Genomic DNA, 27,018 nt, shown 5'->3' with positions numbered 1-27,018 from the left:
CAACTTAGCATATGTGTAATAGGGTGGCTTGAAGTTGTATGGGAAAATTTCAAAATGGACTGATTCAATCAGAACAGGCATTTTCCGGTCCCATTTGGGCCCCCAAACAACCCCCCAAAATTTGGAGGCGATTGGATTTGACCCGGCTTTCCGCAAAGCGATTCAAATTTGTATGGAAATTTGTATGGGAAAACCCTCTTTTTTACATTTTGATTTTTATAATTTTCCTTTTTCACTCAATTTAAAAACTAACACCGTAGAAGTATAATCCTGAATGTCCTCTAAAACTTTCCCCAAGAAAGTATCCCAGTTAACTCAATCCGAATTCTGAAACGGAATCTAATTAGAATCGTATACAAATTCCGTTTCAAACGCAACAACCGGTTCCGTGTTCGAACCGGTTGTTGCGTTTGAAACGGAATTTGTATACGATTCTAATTAGATTCCGTTTCAGAATTCGGATTGATTTGACTGGGATGGTCCTATCTTGCTTCTGGAAAAAAGATACAGAGTTTTTAAAAGAGGCATTTCAGAATAAGTGCTGAAAATTATATTTCTTGCCAACACTGCCAGTACTTCGGTAGATATTTCGAAATCTTATTTTTTAACGTAATAAGGAAGCAACCTAGCAAAATGGTGTCTTAGAAAAAGTTGTTCCATATGAAGGTGGCTTTTATTTAAAATTATTGACATGCAGGGTGACAAACCTACAGGGTGTCAAACGAGCCCTAACTTCTACTGGTGACCTTTTAAAGCGTTGGTGTCTTAGGAAAAGTTGTTAAGCAACCTATTCCAAGAAATTTTGACATGGTTGGAAGACAGGGTGGCACATCTATAGGGTGTCAACCCATTTCTAGCTTCTAATTAAGACCTACAAATCGCAAATTAGGCCTGCCACGCAAAAAGCGGGTGAACAAAAATTCGTAAAAAGTCGGTTTTTCACATAAAATTTCCCGGGGAATAGATTGCACATGATTGAAAACACGGTAAAAAAGTTAAGATGCTAGTTTGACAACTCTCCGATCAGTTGTATTTTTTCTGTAAATTGCTCCATAAAATGAAAGGAAGCTGAATAATGGAATTTATTCTGTAAAAATGTTCAGGACATTGGAGCAATCTTTACAAAATCGGCCGATTTCGACCATTATTATTATTTTTTTTTATTTGGCTCAAACTTTATGGAGGCCTTCCTTATCACCAAAGAAGCCATTTTGTGTTATTGGTTCACCCATACAATTTTGGCAGCTGTTCATAGAAAAATGGTGCGTAAATATTTAAAAAATCTGTAGCTTATCAAGATTTTTTTTTATTGATTTGGTGTCTTCGGCCAAGTTGTTCATTTTTAACACTTCTTGTTTCCAGTGATTTGTAAGAATGTCTAGATGATCCTAAAATTTTGCAGAACTTGATTTGAACTAATCTGTAATTTCTGCGATCGAAAACATCGTTCCACCTTTTTCAAAACGACTGCCTCCGCGGATTTTTTGGCAATTTTTTAAACACGTGAAAAAACAAGTTGGAACGATGTTTTTGATCGCAAAAATTACAGATTTGATCAAATTAAGTTCTGCAAAGTTCTAGAATTATCTAGACATCCTAACAAATCATTGAAAAGAAGAATCATCTTGATTGGTTGAGTTATGACCGAGAACCATTGAGTTGAAGTTACCGTTCCAACCTTGGGCGTTGGAATGTTAAGCCATTCATGAACATTTTTCCGACGAGTTATGATTTTTGTAAAAAAATCTCGTACTTAAAATTTTTGACCATCATTTTTTATGTAAAATAAAATTTGCAAGATCGGAAACTGTTTTTAATCATGTGCAATCGATTCCCCAGGAAATTTTATGTCAAAAACTGACTTTTTACGAATTTTTGTTCAGCCTTCTTTTGCGTGGCAGGCCTAGTTTGAGATTTGTAGGTCTTAAATAGACTTAAAAGAAATGGGTTGACACCCTGTAGAATGTGCCACCCTGTCTTCCAACCATGTCAAAATTTCTTGGAATAAGTAGCTTAACAACTTTCCCTAAGACACCAACGCTTTAAAAGGTCACCACTAGAAGTTAGGGCTTGGTTGACACCCTGTAGGTGTGTCACCCTGCATGTCAATATTTTTAAATAAAAGCCACATTCATATACAACAACTTTTCCTAAGACACCATTTTGCTATGTTGCTTCCTTATAACGTTAAAAAATAAGATTTCGAAATATCTACCGAAGTACTGGCAGTGTTGGCAAGAAATATAATTTTCAGCACTTATTCTGAAATGCCTCTTTTAAAAACTCTGTATCTTTTTCCAGAAGCAAGATAGGACCATACTTTCTTCGGGAAAGTTTTAGAGGACATTCAGGACTATACTTCTACGGTGTTAGTTTTTAAATTGAGTGAAAAATGAAAATTATAAAAATCAAAATGTAAAAAAGAGGGTTTTTCTATACAAATTTCCATACAAATTTGAATCGCTTTGCGGAAAGCCAGGTCCAATCCAATCGCCTCCAAATTTTGGGGGGTTGTTTGGGGGCCCAAATGGGACCGGAAAATGCCTGTTCTGTACAATCGATCATGTCGAGCCACCCTAATGTGTAATGTTTGTGTAAGTGAAATACATTTTTTTGTGTATAATTTTTTTTTGTTTATCAATCCTTTATCTGCGTTCTAAATTTTTTTTTGCAATTCCGTCGTGAAACTACTTACGTTTCCTGTCATTCTTGAACGACGAAATAGCCTACTTTTCTGTACCAAAAATAACAGAATCGAATAGCAACACTTTTCAAAATAAATGCTGAAAAGTTCTACTTTTCAGCACTGAAATGGGTGCTGAAAAGTTGAACTTTTCAGCACTTGTTTCGAAAAGTAAAACTTTTCAACATTTTTTTGATTTAAACAATTTATTGACAAAATACATGAAAATTTGACTTAAAATTTCACTCAATGGATGTTTTTCGGAATTGCAAAAAATGTTGTATGGAACTCGTTGCAAAACTTGATTTTTTCAGCACTCTTCGTATTTATCCAACTCGGTGAACCTCGTTGGATAAATGTACGACTCGTGCTGAAAAAATCCTCTTTTTGCAACTTGTTGCATAAACTACTATTTTCAAACATCTTCCTGACTCAATCGTATTTTTTTGAATACAATTATTCATTTTGATTCTTGTCTGCTTATTATCTTTACCTTGTTTAGTCTAATTCTTTTATTTTTATCACTTTAATAGTTTGTTTTTCATTACTTTTATTTACTTATCCCAAATTTCATCTTCCGAATTTTCTTGTGCTTTACATTACTAAACATACTTACTTCAATCCAATGATTTTTTTTCTGTTAGATCATTGTTTATTTTGAAAAGGTGCGTAGTCAAAAATTTCGTTTGCGAAATTATCTTCCCCTTTCTTTATCCAGGCGAAACATAGGTTTGATAGAATAGGCTCTTTTCTGCACTGAAAATATAAACTTAATAAATGTATTCAAAATTGGATAAATAACACAGTCCAACAAGATTTTGTCTCTGAGACGAGTATATGGGTTCCTAGTAGAATTTTGCCTGCTGAATCCGAATCTGGGTCCAGAATTGCTCCAATTGGTCCCAATTTTGAGATACACCCGTTTAAAATGTTAGTTTAGGCCAAAATTAGCTACTTTGTTGACTATTTTACAAAAGAACTATTGAATAAACAACTAAACCAATACATGTACCTTAAAGTTCACGTTTTCCCCTTTCTGAAACACCCCTGGTTTTTAAAATTTGATTGTTTCTACGCATATTTATAGCCATTTTAAAATTTTATTTTCAGTTGGTTCTCATTCAAGTTTTTCCAACTTGCATGCAAGTCAAATTCTAATTTTAAAATGGCTATAAATATGCGTAGAAACAATCGAATTTTAAAAACCAGGGATGTTTTAGAAAGGGGAAAACGTGAACTTTAAGATACATGTATTGGTTTAGTTGTTTATTCAATAGTTCTTTTGTAAAATAGTCGACAAAGTAGCTAATTTTGGCCTAAACTAACATTTCAAACGAGTGTATCTCAAAATTGGGACCACTTGGAGCAATTCTGGACCCGGATTCGGATTCAGCATGCAAAAATCTACTAGGAACACATATTCTCGTCTCAGAGACAAGAAACATTTGATTTTTTGTTGAACTGTGATATTATCAAACAAATAATCTTTCATACCATGTGGTAGGTCAACTAATTGAGATAATTCTTTAAATGCTGTTTTACTATTTAGTATTACGAATGTGGCATCTGCATCACTTTCGTTTAGCATTGTTTTTGTAAATTTAAGTAATTTAAAATCAATTTCATCCTTATTTTGAGCATCGAAAAAATCGTCCAAAGAATACTTTTTCCATGAATCATCTTCCTTTTCATTTCCAATATCGATTGTTTGTAATACGTCGATAGTTTCATTTAAATCCTCTTCATTTTGCGAGATATCATTTGTTATATCTATGTTGATATCATCTATAATTTGATTATTCGAATTTCTAATTTGGTTTGATGAATCCTTTTGTTGACGTTTATGTTGTCTGGTCACGACAGCAATTAAATTATTTTCTGAATTAATTTCCTCAATATCTTCATGTTTAATGCGAGAAAGAAAATCTGCAACGACATTTTCTTTGCCTTGTTTGTATCTGATGTCACACCCAATTCCTTGAATTTTTAATCTTAATTTTTAAGAGTTGGTGAGGTTTCTTTTAATCTCCAAATTGCAATTAATGGTCTATGGTCAGTATAGACAATAAACTGTTGAATAAAAATACAGTGTTTAAAATACTCAATAGCCCATACAATAGCAAGTAATTCTTTTTCAATTGTATAATATTTCTTTTCAGAAATACTTAATGCTCTACTGGCGTATGCAATTGGGTTGTCATTTGTTTTGGCATTTGATAATACTGCCCCTACAGCATAATCACTAGCATCTGTAGTAATCACAAATGTATCATTATAATTTGGACGAACCAAAATTGGTTCTGTCATCAAGCATTTTTTTAAATCATGAAATGCTTGTTCACAATCCTCTGACCATTTGAATTTGACATCATTTTTTAGTAAATTATTTAAATGTTTTCGTTTATCTGCCATATTTGGTATGAATTTTCCGTAAAAGTTAACTGTTTCAAGAAACTAACAAACATCTTTTATGTTTTGAGGACGTTTTAAATTTTTAATAATATTTATATTATCTTCCGTTGGTCTAATTCCATGTTTGTCAATAGTATGACCCAAATATTTGGACGGTTCCACTTTCAAATTATGACGACTTAAAGCATTTAAAATTTTGAACAGATTATCGTTATGTTCTTATATGGTATTTCCAAATATAATAATGTCATCCAGATAGACAAAAGCCATCACTGGTTGAATTTCAAAAAGAATAATATTCATTAGCTTTTGAAAAGTTGCAGGACTGTTTTTGAGACCCATAGGCATTCTTAAAAAATCATAATGTCCCTTCCAAGTAGAAAATGCAGTTTTAGCCGCATCTTTTGGGTGAATGAGTATTTGATAAAATCCTGATTTTAAATCAATCGAAGAAAAATATTGGGCATCACCAATGTTATCCAGAATCTCGTTTATTAATGGAATCGGAAAAACAAATGGTTTCGTTATAAGATTTAATGCTCTAAAATCCACTACGATTCTGTATTTTTTCTTACCATCAGCTCCCACTTTCTTCGGGATGCACAGTACAGGAGCATTCCAAGAACTTTTGCGAGGTTGAATAATTCCTAATTTAAGCATTTCTTCGATCTGTTCATCAATATAAGTTTTCGTAGATTCTGACATTCTATATTGCCGTTTATTAATTGGTATGTTTGTAGTTGTTTCGATTTCGTGAATTGCTGCATTTGTAAAAGTCAATTCATCGCCCTCGAGGAAAAATAGTTTATTGAATTTTCGAATCATGAAAACTATGGCGTCATGATTTTCATTATTTAGATGTTTTAAATTAATTGTTTCCAAAAAAACAAATTTAAATCTTTCTTCGCCGCATACATATTTGAACTTTTTATATTCAATGACGTCACAATCTTTGTCAATATCCAAGTTTAATTCCTTGTGCATGCCGCATGCATAATTTATCATCAAAATTATTTTGAGGTGAATTATGTTTTTCATACGTTTGAGCTTCATTTTTACAATAAGCTATAATATTTGCGTTTTCTTCATTCTCGTTTTTTCATCGTCACCTGAAAAAAGATATTTCTTTACAATTAATATCTGCAAGATCCTCATTTTCGTTATAATGATTATTAATGTATAATCTTGGTTTTTGTAAGACAATGAAATTAAAAATTTTATCGATGAAAAGAGTGTGTCTCTTCAAGAACTCTGCACCAATAATACCCGGTACAGGCAAGTTCTTCATAACATAAAATTTTGTACTGAAAATTGTGTTACCAATCAACAATTCAATTATAACTGAACCCATTGTTTCATTACACGTATTATTGATGCCAGTTAAATAAATATTATCTTTAAAATTGACATGAGAATAACCTATTTTATTTAAAACATTGCTTCTTATTATATTAACACTTGCACCTGTGTCAAGCAAGTTGTGAATAAAATTAAACGGGTTTTGTTTTGAAGCAATTCTTAATCTAAATTGTAGAAAAGGAGTTAAAATTATTTTGAGAATTTCGTGAGGGGGGTTATAAAATTCTCTTTGCTCTCTTAAGCTATTATTATTCCAAATATTTATATCCGATTATAATTTCGTCTCCTAAAAGGATTTCATACTCGGAAATTAGAGCGTCTATTAAATTTTCCATTTTGCCGGGTATTTCGGACGCCAAATCTATCGAAAACCCCAAAAATTAGTTTTTTTCGTTGTGGATAATATGTTTTAGAATTATTAGACATATTATTCTGTTGAGAGCTAATTCCTCTATTAGCGTTAAAATTTTGGTTCGGTCGATTGTTTGAATGATTTTGGTTAAAATCATGATGTTGTTATTGATGCCGGAATCTATTATTTTCCTGCGTAACATTTCTGTTATCATTATTTCTGCGGTAATTTTGATGATAATTATTTCGGAAAACTGGTGCACTATTCGCTAAATTACCGTTATTATTATTATTGTAGTGTTTAAATTGGTTTCTGAAGTTAGTTTTCACAGTTGGTGTCTGTATGTTCATTTTCTGTACGTGTTTCTGAAGATCTTCAAATTCTTCATCACTGACGTAATGATGTTCGAGAGTATTCAAAAATTGCCTAAAATCTGTTTCCACAATATTTCTCGCAGTGCGCTGTAATTCAATGTTGTTTAAACCCGCAATGAAATGAAGTTTAAAATTTTTCATAACTAAACTGTTCTTATTGAAGTCTTCTACGGACTCTAAGTCTGCAAGAATTTCCAATGCTCTGTTTTTGTATGACTTAAATTTCTCAAATTGCTTTTGTGAGATTGTACCAATTGTTTTGAAAATATTTACCGATGATTTTTTTACACTAAATTCTTCAATCATATTCTGTTCAACCTCTTCCCATGGTAAATTTGAAATTGAATTTGCAAAAAAATTTGCTCTACCTTTTAATTTCAGTTTAATTACATTGATCAAAGGGGTATGAGACACTCCTTTTGGCATTTTACTGTAAAAAAAAATAATTTGGTCAATAAATGAAGTTAAATCATCTGCATGAGCATGTCCAAAGAAATCTGGAATGCAATTAATTGCTGAATCCATTGGAAATTCGGGCAGCGAATGACCGAAAGGTTAAAGCTGCCGGAAATAAAGAAATTAACAACAACAACAACAACATTGGAAATTCGTAAGAACTTGGATTTTTAGTGTTCTTATTAATTTTTAAACTGACGGGAATAATCTTTAAATTTTCTACCTCGCCATATTTCTCCTCATCATCAGAATCTATAATTAATTTTTTAGCAAAAACTTCAAGAGCTTCTTGAAGATTTTTGTGATCTTCTTTAAACCCATTGTTAATTTTGTTGAACTCTTTAGGTTGAAGAGTATCCCTTGAGGCAATTAATAGTTGCTTATAATTTTCAACAGCTTATGCTATTTCTGTTGTCTTCTGTTCGATTTCTTCTTTAGATTTAGGAATAGCTTCCAATAAATTTGCTATTTCCAACAAAACATAGTTGTCCAATTTATTTAATTCTTCCATCGTGATTAAGGGAAAGAAATTTTTCTTACCTTTAAAAAGTAAATTATTTTCTGCAGACTCTCAGGCTGTTTCCTTAATTAGAGAAATCCACAAGTTTTTTTTTAAGTTCAGAGTTGGTCAGAAAGTCCCTGATAAAAAAGGTGTTAGTAAAAATATGGAAAAATGGTACTTACCAAATTATCATTTTAAGATTCCTGTGACACTTCTAACGCTTTACTTTTCTATTACAAAACTTTTCTAACTGGTTAAGCCAGCAGAAATGACGTTCCAGTTTCAGAGTGAAACTTTCCGCTTGTCACCACTTTGAAGCGTGCGGCCGGTCCAAGGCACTGCAACTCTGGATATTTCGGATGTAACACAGTTAAACACTTTCAACTGCGTGCTTTTCAAAGATACTTTTTGATTTTTATTCAGTTATCTTAGTGTTGCGACCGCCAAGATGGGAACACTGCCGTGCGGTGTGACGGCGACGGTGCAATCGTCCGACACCGTCTTGGCTGTCAACACACGCGCGAAAGGGGAGCAAGCAAAAACAATGTGCGTGCACGGTTACTGAAAATCGCACTTTTGGGAGTTCAGAAATCGCACTTTTGACAGTTCGCTTAAACCAGGGGTGACCAAAGTATGGCCCGCGGGCCAAACGTGGCCCGCGAGGTGATTTTTTGTGGCCCGCGGACCCATTTTGAATGATCATGTGTAATGGCCCGTTGACCACTTGTGAAGTGATTTTATACTTTTTTGAAATTCAGGTTTATTTCAAACTTTTTTATGCTCATCTTTTTTTATTTTTTGTTAAAAAAAATGTATGATTTGTTAATATTTCCAGAGTTTTTTTTTGAAAAGGACCAATAAACCATTGTCTTTCATATGTTTATAGGACCTAATCAAAAAAAAACTCGAGATTTTGATCCCTATTTTACCACACAAATATTTTGATAAAAATTGATAAAGTTAGGGAAACTAGTAAATTTCGTCAAAATTTCATCAGCCATTTTTAGAAAAAAATATAAAACGTTCAAACTTGACTTAGGTAGAAATCTGAAATAATTACAAAAATATAAGTATTTCATATTCCAATTTGAAAGTCATAATGAAATACTTTGCACTTAGAAACCTTCCCTCGGGATTGGAACTGATTATCCTGATTATTCATTACAGACAGTTGGCTAACGAATCGGATTGCTACAATCTGATGAAGGTAGACAAAATGTTGAAATCGGATGAATAAGGTTGTTGCAAATATTTTACAAAGTTTTGTCGACCAACTCTCCCCTCCCTCATTATTAAAAACTGGCTCGAGTGATTGGGCCGAATTTTTTTTCTTCAAAAAACTTCAAAACATCGATGAAATTAGTACAATCAGCTGAAATTTTTTTTTTTTTTTTTTTTTTTTTTTTTTTTTTTTTTTTTTTTTTTTTTTTTTTTGGGAGGGTGGTCCAGCCGCACATCGTTGATGTTGAAACCTCTAAACTGGGCCCTCGTCCTGTCACGTCCGTCAGTAGTCTTGTCGTACATTACAACTAGAATCAGATCTGCCAATGAATTAGTACACTTCGACCAAATAAACACTGACGCTGTATGGATCTGACTCTAGAATAAATGCACAGTTGTGTGTTATTCATAAGTCCAACTTATTCAATTATTCATTTAAGTCCAAATATTCATTTGCTAACTACTTTGGATTGCAAATCTAAATTTTAATCTAAAATCCTCTAAACTTAATGTTCAAAACTAAACGTTCCTTTAACTGTTGCAGTACTAGTTCTATAAAAAAAAACAATAAAAATTTGTGAACTAATGTACAAATAGGATAGAAATCGCGATTTTAAAAAGAAATGACAATTTACGTCAAAAGATCCGTAGTTCCTCGATTCGCAACAATGGTCAATACAACCATAATCCGAAAACCGTTAGTTCAACAGATCAACGAATTTTGTCCGATATCATTACATTATTGATTGATCGAGACTCTATGGACAATTTGACATAAAAGAATGCCTAGTATTCTACATCTATCAAAGTTTATTGACAGCATTACTCTAACTTAACAATTGCAACTAAATTTATCATCAAATAGATTTGGAAAAGATACAGATTTATTTTAAATGCTAGTGCTAAGCAACAAATCAATTGTACTATCCTGAAGTCCCACCTAAATCCCACATTGTGATAGTGAAAAAGTCACAGAAGCAGCGGTGTCTTGTGCAATTGTGATATTTTCACTATCGGAGAACTACCTAGTTCACGAAGACAGCTTATCGGTCAACGCTTAAGCCCTGGGGCTGCGCCAAAGCGAGTTCTCGTAGCATGAAGTGGTGTCCATAGTGCTTATAAAAAAGAATGTATACCCAAATTTTAACTAATGCACTAGGATCAAATCATGCCCCTTGACTTTACAAGGCCCAGGGAAATTAGTACAATCAGCTGAAATTAATTAAAAATGCATTCCTCTGCCTTTATAATCTTTTTGAGCATTTTTAGGAATTTTGGTGAATTTTCGTTGAACTGTAAGTGTTTTTACGCTAAATTTTATTTGGCGGTAAAAAAAACAGCTCAAATAATTTTCTAAGTTTTATTTTTATTGAAAAGTTGAAATTTTGGCTCTAAACGATTATTTACGACGAGTGCTGAAAAAAAATCTAATTTGCACCGAGTAGAAAAATGATTTTTTTTTAAACCCTATTTTGTAAATTTGGCCCGCAACCTCATTTGAACTTCAAATTAGGCCCGGATTCAAAAAACTTTGAGCACCCCTGGCTTAAACGAACTGAAAAAAGTGTGATTTCGCGAACTCGAAAAATGGTAAAAATCGCCAAAAAACGAGTTCAGTTAAGCGAACTCCCAAAAGTGCGATTTTGGACTTAGCAAAATTTTTGAAATTCGTTGAAACGTTTCGTCTTTATTGTTAGTTTGTTTTTGCGCTCCGGAGCTTCGGGTTGATTTTCGGGTAAGTAAAACGGACGGATTTTTCATGGCGAAAAAGACGGATTAATGGACAAGAGTGCAAGAGGAATCCGTTCGCCGGTGGACGGAATGTCTTCCAATGTTTTCGAAAAGGTTCCGGCCACCGGTGGACGGATTACGGCACTAGGTTTTGTAAGAGGAATCCGTCCGCCGGTGGACGAATTACGGCACAAGGTTTTGCAAGAGGAATTCGTCCGCCGGTGGACGGATTGCCTTCCAATGTTTTCGAAAAGGTTCCGGCCACCAGTGAACGGATTACGGCACAAGGATTTGCAAGAGAAATCCGTCCGCCGGTGGACGAATTACGGCACAAGGTTTTGCAAGAGGAATCCGTCCGCCGGTGGACGGATTGCCTTCCAATGTTTGCGAAAAGGTTCCGGCCACCGGTGAACGGATTACGGCACAAGGTTTTGCAAGAGAAATCCGTCCGCCGGTGGACGAATTACGGCACAAGGTTTTGCAAGAGGAATCCGTCCGCCGATGGACGGAATGTCTTCCAATGTTTTCGAAAAGGTTCCGGCCACCGGTGGACGGATTACGGCACAAGGTTTTGCAAGAGGAATCCGTCAGCCGGTGGACGGATTGCCTTCCAATGTTTTCGAAAAGGTTCCGGCCACCAGTGAACGGATTACGGCACAAGGATTTGCAAGAGAAATCCGTCCGCCGGTGGACGAATTACGGCACAAGGTTTTGCAAGAGGAATCCGTCCGCCGGTGGACGGATTGCCTTCCAATGTTTGCGAAAAGGTTCCGGCCACCGGTGAACGGATTACGGCACAAGGTTTTGCAAGAGAAATCCGTCCGCCGGTGGACGAATTACGGCACAAGGTTTTGCAAGAGGAATCCGTCCGCCGATGGACGGAATGTCTTCCAATGTTTTCGAAAAGGTTCCGGCCACCGGTGGACGGATTACGGCACAAGGTTTTGCAAGAGGAATCCGTCCGCCGGTGGACGGATTGCCTTCCAATGTTTGCGAAAAGGTTCCGGCCACCGGTGGACGAATTACGGCACAAGGTTTTGCAAGAGGAATTCGTCCGCCGGTGGACGGATTGCCTTCCAATGTTTTCGAAAAGGTTCCGGCCACCGGTGAACGGATTACGGCACAAGGTTTTGCAAGAGAAATCCGTCCGCCGATGGACGGAATGTCTTCCAATGTTTTCGAAAAGGTTCCGGCCACCGGTGGACGGATTACGGCACAAGGTTTTGCAAGAGGAATCCGTCCGCCGGTGGACGGATTGCCTTCCAATGTTTGCGAAAAGGTTCCGGCCACCGGTGGACGAATTACGGCACAAGGTTTTGCAAGAGGAATTCGTCCGCCGGTGGACGGATTGCCTTCCAATGTTTTCGAAAAGGTTCCGGCCACCGGTGAACGGATTACGGCACAAGGTTTTGCAAGAGAAATCCGTCCGCCGATGGACGGAATGTCTTCCAATGTTTTCGAAAAGGTTCCGGCCACCGGTGGACGGATTACGGCACAAGGTTTTGCAAGAGAAATCCGTCCGCCGGTGGACGAATTACGGCACAAGGTTTTGCAAGAGGAATCCGTCCGCCGATGGACGGAATGTCTTCCAATGCTTGCGAAAAGGTTCCGGCCACCGGTGGACGGATTACGGCACAAGGTTTTGCAAGAGGAATCCGTCCGCCGGTGGACGGATTGCCTTCCAATGTTGGCGAAAAGGTTCGGTCCACCGGTGGACGGATTACGACACAAGGTTTTGCAAGAGGAACCGTCTACCGGTGGACAGATCACTGGACAAGAACGCAAGAGGAATCCAACCACCGGTGGACGGATTACTGGACAAGAACGCAAGAGGAATCCGTCCACCGTTGGACGGATTGCCTTCCAATGTTGGCGAAATGGTTCGGTCCACCGGTGGACGGATTACTGGACAAGGACGCAAGAGGAATCCGTCTACCGGTGGACGGATTACTGGTCAAGGACGCAAGATGAATCCATTTACCGGTGGACGGATTACTGGACAAGAACGCAAACGGAATCCGTCCGCCGGTGGACAGATTGCTTGCCAAAGTCGAGGTACTGGTCCACCGGTGAACGGATTCCTGGGCAATGTTTTGCAGGAGGAATCCACCAACGGGTGGACGGATTGTCTGCCTAAGTTGGCAAGGGGAACAGGTCCACCGGTGGAATGATTTCTTGGCAATATAAATGATCAGTGAAGGGTTTTCTTTTCATAAATTCACTTCAATTATTTAATGAATATTTTTTTTTTTTTCAAAACAAGTTTACTAATTATTTTATTCTAGTTTCAGGCCGTCTCGTGATCGCTCAACCAAGATGTGCCAAATAGGTGAACGTCGCCGGTTGAACCTTCCCGTATTTTCGTATCGATACCATCACCATCCGCGAGAACCCGAGATCAACCGCTTTTGAATCGGTATGACCTAGGTTACGACCAATTATGTGCTGTACTAATTATCTAATTATTATGCAAATAACTTCATTCTAAATTTTAGGCCGGCTCTAGAGATTCTGAGCCACTCCGAACCAGAGGATATCGGCGAGCGCGGCAGCACAGGGCACGGATTGGCCTACCTCGAACCGGAATTCCACGCTCCATGATTCGGTATTGCCAAACTCGTTGGTCTCGCTGGTGAAAGCTTCTCGTAGCAGCAGTACTAGCGGCTCGTACGGACATCTGTCGGATAGTGCGCTGGGACCGGCGCTTTTGCCGGGTCTACCCGGACATCACCTGCCTACAGCCAGCATGTTCCCGCTTCACCATCCGCTGCAGCTGGGACATTCTTTGGCCAAGTCGCAGGTAAAAAGCTTCTTCAGTGGATTTCCCGATCAGCACTAACATCGAACTTTCTATTTCCAGCAAATCAACGATCTCTCTAACAATACGCAGGAATAGACAACCTCCGTGTCCAACCAGTGACCCGACAAGAGGCGGACAGCACAAGCAATAATCTGCAGAAGACATCCCGCGTCATACGTGAACCTTCCCCGCACGTCCTAATGCACAAGAGAACGGGTCGGCCATGGTCACCTCAAATCATCAGCTAAGCCCAATGGCAGGTTCTAACCTCGCTTCCTTTTTGTAGTTTGAAGTTTGCTGCAAGGCATACTCCCGGCTTGAGAACCTACAAACCCATCTGCGATCACACACCGGCGAGTACCCGGGTTGTAGCAAGGCGTTCAACAACGTGTCCGACCATGCAACACACCAGAACCGCACCTACAGCATTGCGGTAGGACTAGTTTTAACGAGCTTTGCCTGTGCTGTGGCCTCACGCTAACCGTTGCATTACTTTCAGAATCACTAGCCGGAGGACATGCAGAGTGGCAAGACAACGAGCATGAGCAGTCGTAGCATCAAGTCGGAGTCGGACGCACACTCGCCGGGTCAACCGCCGATCAGTAGTCCGATGTCGATCGCCCCTCACCAAGAACAACTGCCAGACGACGGATGGGAGTTTTACGACGTCTGCCGCTGTCGTGCAACACCAACACGATGATGTCGAACGCGTACCTGAACCCGGATCAGCTACGGCGGGATAGCAGCAACAGCACCACGAGCAGTTCTTACTTCAACATGCGCTCGGCGGATATCAGCTGGCGGAGAAGCCAAGCATCGCTACGGAGCTCGATCTGGCCGATGCGCCCTTGCAGCTACTACAACTCGTCGTTCGACGATCCGATCCCAGCGGGAAGTTCGCAGCGGTCCAGTTCAATGTCTGCGGCAATGGATGGAGGCCAGCCAGCAAGTTCCACCCCAACCAGTCGTGTTTGACGAGGTCGAAAAGGGTGAGATTGCCGAAAATAAGTTGGACGTAACGATTTCCAGCAGCAGTCGCCTGATAAACCTGCTTCCTCGCCCCAGTTTCCTCCTCGAAGGAAGTAATCGGTATAACGGTGAACATCACCTTGGCGGCCGGGACAACCTCCAGCAGCAACGCTTGGTCCTTCTTCTGTTCATTTAGGTCACGGTAACAGAAAAGGTCGGATCTGCAGATGAATAATAAATAAATATATTGTACTTCACGAAACATGCTTTTATGAATAAAAATAAAAAATTTCGCTGTTAATTTATTTTCAATTTCAATTTATTTCGGATTCCAAAAGAAAAACCTAAAGCGCCCAAAGATAGGCAACCTACAAAGCCTCTAAAGCCAGTGAAATATTTCGCCCATGCTCGAACTCGGCAGTTCATGAAAATCATGATTTCGCCAGTTCGACCCACTTTACCAAAAAAAGTGTTATCCGAGTTGAACTCCAAAAATCATGATAATTACCATTTTTTTGGTTCTTTTTGGTAAGCGTGTGTGTGTCACCCAGTCACAACAAACCACGCTGGGCAAGTCACCATTGTGAATTTGATTTGCGAAGAAAACGTTTGTCTGCGAGTGCGGGAAGTTAGTTTCGGATTTATTCGAGTAAATTAGGGAAAGTTTACGTAGTGCGTAGTTGAATTTATTGAAAATTACTAGCCGCGATCACCTGTACGTAGAAAATAAGAAAAAAAATAGCAGTTGTGGGATGAAAAACTTACACGAAATACTTACCATAGAGTTCGCCAGAGAATCCGAGAAGGACCGTGCCGTGTGTTTTCTGCTGCAGAACCTGTAAGTAAAAGGGAGAAAAAATGTAAAATTGTTAATCTAAAATTAGAACCACTTACCTGTAGTTTTGCACCTGAATCTGCGCTACCATTCGCACCGTCACTTGGTACAGCCTTGTACCAAAACGATCAAGCGTGAGTTGTACCTAAATTATAAGAAAACAAACGTTAATAAAGATTACACACAAATGTAGGAAGAGCGGAAGGAAGGAACGAAGGTCAGGAAGAGGAAGGGGAAGTTGTGAAGGAAAGGAGTCAATCGGGAAAGGAAGACCAATTAAGTAAGTTACAATAATTACCCTGTAAACAAAAAAGCTAAAATAAAAATACTTACTTCTAGTTTTGAAGCTGTCGCGCTACGACTGCTGGACAAAAATTTGGTTCTTTAATTACCACTCGAACAATCTTCAAAATTAATTGAGGGTTCGGTAATCCCAGGGATGCCACATGATTTTTTAAAATGTCTGTGAAAAAGTCTGTGTATGTCTGTGTCTTTGTCTAAAATTCCAATAAATCAATTTACAGTCATAGAAATCTATCAAAAATTGTGTTTTTAAGCATTTAAAGACTAACGAAATAAGTTTCAATCGATATTTTAACAAAAAAAAACAATTTAATGAAGTTTTTAAAAAGTCTGTGCACCTCAAAAAATGTCTGACACGAACTCAAATGTCTGTGAAACACAGACAAATCTGTGTACCTGGCATCCCTGGGTAATCCTCTCCACGATGGCCGACGAAAATCCGGACTTCACCGAGACTCCCTGCTCAACCTGCAACACGGTGTCGACCGAGGATGAACTGATGGTTGGCTGCGATAGCTGCAAACTGTGGTTCCACGCTCGGTGCGTCAACCTCAATCCGGCTGACAAGAAGTCGGGGAAGAAGTGGTATTGTCCGGACAAGGACTGCCAAAAGAAAAAGAAGACTAAGAAGTCTGTGGAGGTACCGCTCCCATTGCCGCCCGAGTTGCAAGAAAAGTTGAAAGCTTTGGAAGAAACTCGGAAGCGCATGGAAGCGGAACAAGAGATGGGGCGAATCCTGAAGGAGAAGGAGCTCGAAATGGCTGTCTACCTTCAGGAGCGCCAGATGAAGATCGACGAGGAACTCCGAGAGAGGGAGTTCAAGCAGCGAGAGGCGAACCTAGAAGCGGAGATGCAGAAGAAGGAGGAACACCTGAAGCGGATCCAGAAGCTGGAGACCACATTTCGGGACAAATGCGCCTCCATCGACAAGCTGTTGCAAAACAGCAGCACTCCGCTGCGAAACCCAGAAGTCAAACCATTGACAACGGAAAACCTGGGAAAACACGACAAGGGCGGAAACTCTGGGGGCACACCGAGCAAACCGGCGTCCAAGAAGTCGTCTAGCCACTCCTCGTCGGGGTCCAGCCCTACCAGTTCCGGCAGTGGCAAAGGTGACGCGGCCGATACGAAAGGTGATGGAAACGACGAGAAGTCGGTCAAGCCGGGAAAAGCTGAGGATTCTGGAGAGAAGCCAGACGGGCTGGGGCAGCACGGTTCGGGTCCAACGAAGGCCCAGCGAGCTGCAAGACAAGGGCTGACAAGGAAGCTGCCAGACTTCCACGGAAAGCCAGAAGAGTGGCCATTGTTCTTCGCGGCCTACCAAGCATCGAACGAAGCCTGCGGGTACACGGACGGAACGGAAGTGTTGCTGCAAAGCCACCTGCAACGAGTGCGCAAGCTGGAGCCGCCGAGAGCGGACAAGTTGGGATCATTCATCCCGTTCGGCAAAGCAGTGGAACAATTGTGCGAGCACATCGAGGCCGCAGAACTAACGGCGCATCTGGTCAATCCGATCTTGATCCAGGAACTCGTCGACAAGCTTCCGGACAGGGAGAAGAGGAGTTGGGTGCACTACAAGCGCAAGAAGCGCGAAGTAAATATGCGCACGCTCACCAACTTTCTCTCAAAGATCGTCGAAGATGCGTGCGAGGCGACGGTCAACCTGGACTACAAGCCAGACGTCAGAGCGGCGTCGGGACCGAGCGGCCGAAGCCGAAACAAGGAAAAAGCCGCACTGTTCAACCACTGAGCGACGAGAGCAGAAGCCACATAAGCTGTGCAGGGTGTGCCAGCGCATGGATCACCGACTGTGGACATGCGAGGACTTCAAGAAGCTGCCATACGAGGATCGAGCGAAGATGGCGACGAAGTGGAAGCTATGCCAACGCTGCCTGAATGAACACGGCGGTCAATGCAAGCTCAAACTTCGCTGCAACGTCGGAGAGTGCCGCGAGCCGCACAATCCTTTGCTTCACCCGGAAACGAGGGCAGTCGGCATGAACGCACACATTACCTCCACCAGTCCCGTTCTGTTCCGGATGCTTCCAGTCAAAATCTACTGCGGTGAGAGGTCGATGACCGTGCTCGCGTTCCTGGACGAGGGTTCGTCCCTCACCCTGATCGAAGGTGGTCTAGCTGACCGTTTGGGACTGTTGGGGACGAAGGAGAAGCTCACCATCAAATGGACGGCCAACATAACGCGAGTTGAACAGCATTCGAGGCGGACGAACATTTGGGCGTCGGCTGTCAACGGAGCGAATGGCGAGAAGCTGCTGCTGCAATCTGTCCGCACGGTGGAGAAGCTGATGTTGCCACGTCAAACCTTGAACGCTGGCGAAATTTCGGCGCACTACGAACACTTGCGCGGGCTTCCAGTGGATTCGTACGATGGCCGGCCGGGAATGCTGATCGGGTTGAATAATATTCACTCGTTCGCACCGCAGGAAACGATCCGGTGGCAGGATGCAGAGTCGGCGAGCGCGAGCTGTTTCCTCGGATGCCACCAAGAAGTGACGAATGAGGAGCTGCACGATCTACTCAAAAGCCACTACTCGCTGGAAGAAGCGGTGGTGACTGTGCAGCGGGAGTCGGTTGAGGATCAACGTGCGAGGAAGATTATAGAGGAAACTACACGTCGAGACCGGACTGCTGTGGAAAACCGACGACCCGAACAGCTACCCGATGGCTGTGAAGCGGATGAAGCAGCTGGAGAAGAAACTTGAGCGTTCGCCGGAACTGTACAACAACGTCAAGCAGCAGATTCTGGACTACCAGGCCAAGGGATACGCGCACGAAGCCACCGCTGAGGAACTGAACGGAACAAACAACAACAAAGCGTTCTACCTGCCGCTCAACGTGGTGGTGAACCCGAAGAAGCCGGGGAAAGTTCGGCTGGTCTGAGATGCAGCCGCGACGGTAGATGGAGTCTCTCTCAACTCGATGCTGGTGAAGGGACCTGATCTGCTCGTGCCACTGGTGTCGGTGATCTGTGGGTTCCGCGAACGACGAGTTGCTTTCGGCGGGGACATCCGCGAGATGTACCACCAGCTAAAGATTATTTCCGGGGACAAGCAAGCTCAACGCTTCCTCTTCCGGGACAACATCAACGAAGAGCCAAAAGTGTACGTAATGGACGTCGCTACATTCGGGTCGAAGAGTTCGCCGGCGTCGGCGTAGTACGTCAAGAACCGCAATGCGGAAGAGCATGCCGGTCAGTACCCGGACGCCGTGGAAGCGATCATCAATCGGCACTATGTCGATGACTATTTTGACAGCGTTGACACCGTCGAGGAAGCTGTCAAGCGAGCAAAGCAGGTGAGCCACGTCCACATACAAGGTGGTTTTGAGATCCGCAACTGGGTATCCAACTCGCCGGAAGTGCTGACTGCTCTGGGCGAAGAGAAGCCGATGAGTCCTGTGCTGCTGAACCAGGACAAGCAAACACCCAGCGAGCGCGTATTCGGCGTGCGGTGGGACCCGGAGCTGGACGAATTCGCCTTCGCCGTGATGCACCGCGAAGAACTGATGAAGTACCTGAAAGAGGGGAAAAGACCAACCAAACGGATCGTACTGAGCTGCGTGATGGGATTTTTCGATCCGCTCGGCCTGCTGTCGCCATTCACAATCCACGGGAAGATCATCATCCAACATTTGTGGCGGACCGGCTGCAGATGGGACCAAGACATCGACGACGAAGCCTGGATTCTGTGGAAGCGGTGGACGGCACTGCTGCCGGAAGTCGAAGCACTTCGGTTTCCCCGGAGCTACTTCGGCGATGCGATGTCCACGTCGGTCGAGAGTCTCGAGCTGCACATCTTCAGCGACGCGAGCGAGCTGGCGTACGGTTGTGCGGCGTATCTACGCGCGGTCATCGACGGTCAAGTTCACTGCAGTCTCGTCATGGCGCGATCGAAGGTGGCACCGCTGAAACGACAATCAATTCCACGACTGGAGTTGATGGCGGCGTGCATGGGAGCGCGCATGAGCCAGCAGATCCTCGGAACTCACACGCTGCAGATCGACCGTACCGTTTTCTGGACCGACTCGAGGACCGTCCTTGCGTGGCTGCACGCAGATCCCTACAAGTACAAGCAGTTCGTCGCCTTTCGGGTCGGGGAGATTCTGGAGCTGACGAGACTGGACGATTGGAGATGGGTGCCTTCCAAGAAGAACATCGCGGACGTTCTCACGAAGTGGGGACCTGGACCGCCACTGCAGAACGATTCGGAATGGCGGAACGGTCCGGTGATACTGTTCGAGCAGGATGACCACGACTCACCGCCTGAGCAGATCTAGGAGACGAATGAAGACGCACGAGGTGTGGTACTGTTCCACGGGAGAGTCAATGTAGAAGCGGTCTCGACGTGGACAAAGCTGGTGAGGGTGACTGCAACGGCGGTACGCTTCATCGAAAATTGTCGTCGCAAAAAGGACGGCCGTCCAGTACTGACTGCAAAGGCCACGAGTCGCCTAGCCAAGCTGGTCAAAGCGCAGCACGAGACGGATGTCCAACCGCTGCAACAAGACGAGCTGCAGAAGGCCGAGAGGATTCTGTGGAAGCAAGCGCAGTTCGAGAGCTTCCCCGACGAGATGAGCGTGCTGACGAAGAACCTACAACTGAAGCAGGGTGAGTTGCCAGAGAAGATCGAGCGGTCAAGTCTAGAAGCTGCTGCCGGTGCTCGAAGAGGATGGGGTTCTGCGCGTTCGTGGGAGGATGGAGAAGAACGAATCGATCCCGTTCGACAAGCGATTCCCGATCATCCTGGGTCGAAAACACGCCGTCACCAAGAAGATCATCCAGCACTACCACGAGAAGTACGGTCACGCGAATCGGGAGACCGTGTTCAACGAGCTGCGCCAGAAATTCTGGATTCCAAACGCACGGGCCGCGATCCTGGAGGTCGTCAAGGAGTGTGTGTGGTGCAAGGTGAACCGTTGCGTGCCGTTCGTGCCAACAATGGCGCCGCTTCCGGTCAAACGCACTGCTGCAACCATGCGACCGTTCAGCGCGGTAGGCGTCGATTACTTGGGACCGGTCGAAGTCACGGTAGGGCGCCGCAGAGAGAAACGCTGGATCGCAGTCTTCACGTGCTTAGCGGTCAGGGTGGTGCATCTCGAAGTGGTCCATAGCCTCACCACGCAATCGTGCCTGATGGCCCTCCGGAGGTTCGCGTGCAAACGCGGCGTTCTCGAGAAAGTGTTCTCCGACAACGCTACGTGCTTTCGGGGAGCGGACGCGGTGATGACGAAGGAGATCAACAAGGAGTGCGCGGAGCAGATGACGTCGCCGACCACTTCATGGTCCTTTATCCCACCTGGGACGCCCCACATGGGCGGGGCCTGGGAACGGATGGTGCGATCGGTGAAGGAGGTGTTGCGCGCACTTGACGACGGACGAAAGCTGACCGACGAAATTCTCTCGACATCTTTGGCAGAGGCCGAAGACATGATCAACACTCGGCCGTTGACGTACGTCCCTCAAGATTCCGCTGAAGAAGAAGCCATCACGCCAAACCACTTCCTGCGTGGGACGGTAATGAGCGCGGACCTCAAAGTGGACGAGACGGTGGACACCGCTGCTGCACTGCGAGATGTCTACAAGCGGAGTCAGCAGCTGGCGGGCAAGATGTGGGAGCGGTGGTCGAAGGAATACCTGCCCTCGCTTAACCGGCGCCCGAAGTGGTTCGAGGATCGGAAGCCGCTCGAAGCTGGAGACCTGGTGTTCATGGTTGACGGCAAGAACCGGAAGAGCTGGGTACGAGGTCGAGTGGAGGAGGTCTTCAAGGGGTCGGACGGACGAGTTCGGCAAGCGGACGTGAGGAGTGCGGACGTGAGGAGTGCGGACGGGAAGGTCAACAGGAGAACCGTGGCGAACTTAGCGGTGTTGGAGATAATGGACGGTAAATCCGACGTGCTGGAATGCCCGACGGATGTTACGGGCTGGGGTGTTGCGACCGCCAAGATGGGAACACTGCCGTGCGGTGTGACGGCGACGGTGCAATCGTCCGACACCGTCTTGGCTGTCAACACACGCGCGAAAGGGGAGCAAGCAAAAACAATGTGCGTGTGTGACACCCAGTCACAACAAACCACGCTGGGCAAGTCACCATTGTTTGTTTGTTTATTTCTCAACAGGCACTTATTGCCCAAATGAACTTAAAAACTAAGACTAAAACTAGAACAGTCGTCTTAACACTGATAACAACTTGGACTTTAACACATCGCGGGACAAACTGACGTCAAAAACAGAGGACACTTTATTGAAGGCTCGCTTCAGTCCGACGATGGCTCCGTTGGCGCTGTAATTGGTACGGCGGAAAGGGATCTGCATGATTGGCGTGTGGCGTAGCTGGCGGGCAGGTGCAGTTAGGGTGATCTTTTCTCGAAGAGAGGGGCAATCGATCCTGTCGGTCAGAACGTCCGAAACTGTCAACGCACGGGCCAGGTCACGACGCAGCTGGAGAGTGTCGAGATGCATGAGCTGGCAGCGGTCTTCGTATGGCGGCAGCTGCTGGGGATTTCTCCAGGGCAGCAGTCTCAGGGCGTATCGGACAAACCTGCGTTGAATTCTCTCTAGCTGATAAACGGCGTTGTTGTAGTGCGGAGTCCAAACCGACGAGCAATATTCGAGCGTGGACCGGACCAACGAGCAGAACAGCGTTTTCAAGCAGTGGATGTCGGTGAAGTGGCGTGTCATACGGATCACCAGACCGAGCTGACGGGATGCTTTGGCAGTTATGAAGGACACGTGTTGCTTGAAGGTCAGTTTAACGTCCAGTATGACACCGAGATCCTTAACGTGATCAACTCTTTCCACTAGTGTGTCGCCAAGATGGTAGTTGAAGAGTATTGGACAGTGCTTCCGGCTAAACGTTATCACCTGGCATTTACCGGGATTTAGGACCATGTGATTCGCCTCACACCAATCAGCGAACTTATCCAGTTTGCGTTGCAGGGCTTCGGCATCTTCGAGACAGTCGATCTTGGCGAACAGTTTGAGGTCGTCTGCGTAGGAAAGATGGGGTCCTCTCAAGGTGAAGTTGGCGTCGTTGAAATAGAACAAGAACACCAACGGACCGAGGTGGCTGCCTTGACCGATTCCAGAGGTAGCGTCGAAACTTTCGGAGAGTGCGTCCTCGATTTTCACCCGCAGCGAGCGTCCCGACAGATACGACCTGAATCATGTCAACAGACTGCCACAGAATCCGAGCTTCTCGAGTTTGGCGATAGCGATACTGTGGTTAATCTTGTCGAAAGCTGCCGACAAATCTGTATAAACGGCGTCAGTTTGAGAGCGATTGTCGAAGCTATCGAACACGAACTCGATGAAGCACAGCAGATTCGTGGCAGTGGACCGTTTTGGAAAGAATCCATGCTGATCGCTGGATAATTCCTGGCGGCAATGGGCAAATATTGGACCAATCACCACCAACTCGAACAGTTTCGAGGCAGCGCAGAGGGCCGAGATGCCTCTGTAGTTCTCGATGTTCCTTCGATCGCCTTTTTATGCACGGGGAACATGAAGGCCTGCTTCCATGCACACGGGAACTTTCCGGAGGCGAGGGATAGCCGGAACAGGTGCAAGAGGGGCGATACCAGCGCGGACGAACATCGCTTCAGCAGTGTCGAGGGAATTCCGTCCGGTCCAGGGCAGCTGGAATGTTTCAGTATGGTTATCGCAGCTGATATGGCGTCGTCATCGATGTCAATCATGGGGAGAAATCGATCGCAACGGGGAACGCTGTTAGCAGCAATTTGGATCTCGTCGTCGGTGATATGTTCGTTTGTAAAAACACTCGAAAACTTTTTGGCGAACAGCCTGCAGATTTCCGCAGTGCTCTCAGCTTCCTCGTTGGCCAATCGCATGGACGAAGGCAGCCCAGATTCTTTGCGGTTCTCGTCGACGAATTTCCAAAACTTCTTCGGGTTAGCCTTCAGCTCACGCTGCTTCTTGCGCTGGTAGCTTGCCATACAACTGCGACTCAGACGCTGGTATTTGCTGTTCATTCTCAAGTAGTACTCGCGAAGGGAAAGTGTTCCACACCTAGAAAAGATCTTGAAAGCGGCTCGCTTCTGGGTTTTGAGGTTGCAAAGCTCCGGCGTTTGCCACGGTAGGTGAGTGGAAATACGCTTCCTGACCTTAGGCACGAAATGTTCGATGTGATCTCGCAGGATTGATGAGAATGTATCGACCGCGGCATCGACGTCGACAGAGTCCAAGACACTATCCCAGTCGATGTTGCGCAGTGCCAGAGACATTTCATCGTAATCAGCACCTCGGAAGTTGTAGCATACGGTGTCCGGTCGGTCTCGAGCAACAGAGCTGTGGCAGCCGTCGATGGTGACGACGAGCGCGGGATGGCGATGGACGATCTTAGCAAGCGGGGCCGGGGCAACGATTAGCGTTGGGGCGAAATCCTGTGCGCTCACAAAGCAAAGATCGAGGCGGCGACCGTCTTCGTTCTCAATATGGTTGATCTGCTGGAGAGTGGCCAGGTTATATCCGGCCAGAAGATCGCGCGCACAGGGATGGAATTGTGAGCGATCAGGATCCGGGTACAAGAAACCGTTACGGGAGGGTGTCCATGTCAGTTTCGGCAAGTTGAAGTCCCCTACGACAACGATGTCATCGACCGGGCGCGTGCGTTCTGCAATAGATGCTACCGAATCGAGATGGATCTTATACAGGTCCTTGTCGTAAATGCGATCCGGGGGGAAGTATACCACGCAGAGGAAAAGGACACGATCAGACAGCTTCAGAGACACCCAGACCTGCTCGACTGCTTTCCAAGCGTCTTGGACAATCCGGCGTGGCTTGAAGCAGCGGCGTGCCGCGACGAGGACTCCTCCTCCTTCCGCTTTCCTGCTGTTGTTTGGTCCACGATTGCAGCGAAAAACTTCGTAATCCGGTCCGAAGATCTGCGACGAAAGCGTGTTCTCTTTCAGCCAAGTTTCCGTCAGGGCGATGAAGTCGAAGCATTCTCCTGAGCTGGCGTGAAGGTAGTCATCAAGGTTACCGTTCATGCCACCAGCATTTTGGTAATAAAGATGACATTGCTGAATCCTCGAGGAAACCCTAGCTAACGAGCGAGGGTGGGTGAGCGGTGCGTCGGAGGATTGCTGAGAGCTGGAAGGTTGTGAAGCATCAGGGAGCGTCGACTGAACGGAAAAACGCGAATACATGCCTGGGAGCGCATTTTGGAAGACCCTTTCTCTGGAACCGTACACAGGGCCGGGACGACTTTGATGTCCGGAACTAGATACGTCGCAGCAGAGCGGTGGCGCGACTGTGACGGGAGAGTCGGGGTCTTCCATGATGCGGAGGTTCGTGCGTCCCGGGTCAGCAGTGTCCGTCGGCCACCTACTTGGTGACGGGTTGCGGAAGCTGCAGCTCGGTAGATCGCGATGTACGGGCGTCGTCCGATCGTCGCTAGAATGCAGGCGGGCATCAGGGTCGAAGACGTCACGTTCGTGAAAAGCGGGATTGTACTTGCCTGCGTTTGGCGTTTGGAAGACCCTTTCTCTGGAACCGTACACAGGGCCGGGACGACTTTGATGTCCGGAACTAGATACGTCGCAGCAGAGCGGTGGCGCGACTGTGACGGGAGAGTCGGGGTCTTCCATGATGCGGAGGTTCGTGCGTCCCGGGTCAGCAGTGTCCGTCGGCCACCTACTTGGTGACGGGTTGCGGTAGCTGCAGCTCGGTAGATCGCGATGCACGGGCGTCGTCCGATCGTCGCTAGAATGCAGGCGGGCATCAGGGTCGAAGACGTCACGTTTATGAAAAGCGGGATTGTACTTGCCTGCGTTTGGCGTTTGGAAGACCCTTTCTCTGGAACCGTACACAGGGCCGGGACGACTTTGATGTCCGGAACGAGATACGTCGCAGCAGAGCGGTGGCGCGACTGTGACGGGAGAGTCGGGGTCTTCCATGATGCGGAGGTTCGTGCGTCCCGGGTCAGCAGTGTCCGTCGGCCACCTACTTGGTGACGGGTTGCGGTAGCTGCAGCTCGGTAGATCGCGATGTACGGGCGTCGTCCGATCGTCGCTAGAATGCAGGCGGGCATCAGGGTCGAAGACGTCACGTTCGTGAAAAGCGGGATTGTACTTGCCTGCGTTTGGCGTTTGGAAGACCCTTTCTCTGGAACCGTACACAGGGCCGGGACGACTTTGATGTCCGGAACGAGATACGTCGCAGCAGAGCGGTGGCGCGACTGTGACGGGAGAGTCAGGGTCTTCCATGATGCGTATGTTCGGGCGTCCCGGGTCAGCAAATATGGCGTATTGATCGTCAAGAAGAGGGCAGCAGTCGAAAAACCTTGTCAAGATGCGGGGCGATACGTCGATCGAAAAGACGGACGTTAATCCGTTCGACGTTTCGCGAACCCCGCGGTGGTAACGCTAGGTCGCCTGGTGAAGTCAATAAACTCGCGGAAGGCCAATCCTGCAGGCCAGTTGTCCGCGTCCAGAGATGAATCTCGGTAGTCCCGGCTTACCCCAACCTTGAACGTGATAGAAGAGAGTTCGGCGACGTCGACTCCTTTTTTCACAAGCATCTTAACCACGACGGGATCATCTTCGTCGACGGAGAGGCACTCTTTCACCATCGTGCAGATGTCGTCTTCCGTAACAGTTGGTGGGAAACTGGACAGCCAAATGTACCACAAATCGTCGGGCTCAGCGTCCGCGATGATGGGAACAGACGTCATAGCCTTTTTTTCCACGGGATGCGGCCGGAATGTTTGCTTTTCCTGGTGGGTCCGCGCTCGAGTCCCGCTGTCGCTTTTGGCCAAGGGTAGGCCAGTCAGACGAAGAAGTTGATTGCGCTTCGACTTTTTCGTTGAGCGCGGCAACCGTCGATGCAAGTTTAGCGATATCGCTCTGCACCGTTTTCATTGACTCGACTAACGCTTTGGGACCTGCGCCGTTTTCTTTGACGAGGTGACGGAAATGACTGCTCAAGAACAGCTTACTGCACTCGTTGCACATCCAGAAGAAGTTATTGGGGTGCGTCCCCATAA

At 45.0% G+C, this 27,018-nt stretch overlaps 2 protein-coding genes across 3 annotated transcripts; both read left to right on the top strand.

The window, feature by feature from the left end:
* Positions 1–15,442: 15,442 nt before the first annotated feature.
* On the top strand, positions 15,443–17,846 carry LOC128093168 (uncharacterized). 2 transcript variants are annotated; one of them, XM_052709078.1, is made up of 5 exons: positions 15,443–15,574; positions 15,643–15,697; positions 15,760–15,828; positions 15,888–15,974; positions 16,034–17,846. In XM_052709078.1, the coding sequence occupies exon 5, from the start codon at positions 16,344–16,346 to the stop codon at positions 17,745–17,747; it is 1,404 nt and encodes a 467-aa protein (XP_052565038.1). In that variant the 5' UTR covers positions 15,443–15,574; positions 15,643–15,697; positions 15,760–15,828; positions 15,888–15,974; positions 16,034–16,343; the 3' UTR covers positions 17,748–17,846. The 2 variants fall into 2 exon arrangements, with proteins under 2 accessions (XP_052565038.1, XP_052565036.1); XM_052709076.1 differs by having other exon boundaries at positions 15,477–15,697.
* A 2,454-nt stretch (positions 17,847–20,300) lies between these two features.
* Positions 20,301–22,151, top strand: LOC120428423 (uncharacterized). Its single transcript, XM_039593435.1, has 3 exons — positions 20,301–20,315; positions 20,429–20,624; positions 20,683–22,151. Exons 1-3 carry the CDS (start codon positions 20,301–20,303, stop codon positions 22,149–22,151), a joined length of 1,680 nt encoding a protein of 559 aa, XP_039449369.1.
* The last annotated feature ends 4,867 nt before the right edge of the window (positions 22,152–27,018 follow it).

Source organism: Culex pipiens, chromosome 1 (assembly GCF_016801865.2).
Source record: "Culex pipiens pallens isolate TS chromosome 1, TS_CPP_V2, whole genome shotgun sequence".
In the NCBI taxonomy this organism is placed as follows: domain Eukaryota; kingdom Metazoa; phylum Arthropoda; class Insecta; order Diptera; family Culicidae; genus Culex; species Culex pipiens.
Note: the sequence above shows the minus strand (reverse complement) of the source record. Positions and strands in the feature narration are given on the sequence as shown.

Excerpts from the sequence above, each read along its gene's own strand:
- LOC120428423 (XM_039593435.1), top strand. Across the intron at positions 20,625-20,682 it reads GAACCTACAACTGAAGCAGG|AGGATGGGGTTCTGCGCGTT; the intron begins GTGAGTTGCCAG and ends CGGTGCTCGAAG.
- LOC128093168 (XM_052709078.1), top strand. The coding sequence starts at position 16,344 with ATGTCTGACACGAACTCAAATGTCTGTGAAACACAGACAAATCTGTGT.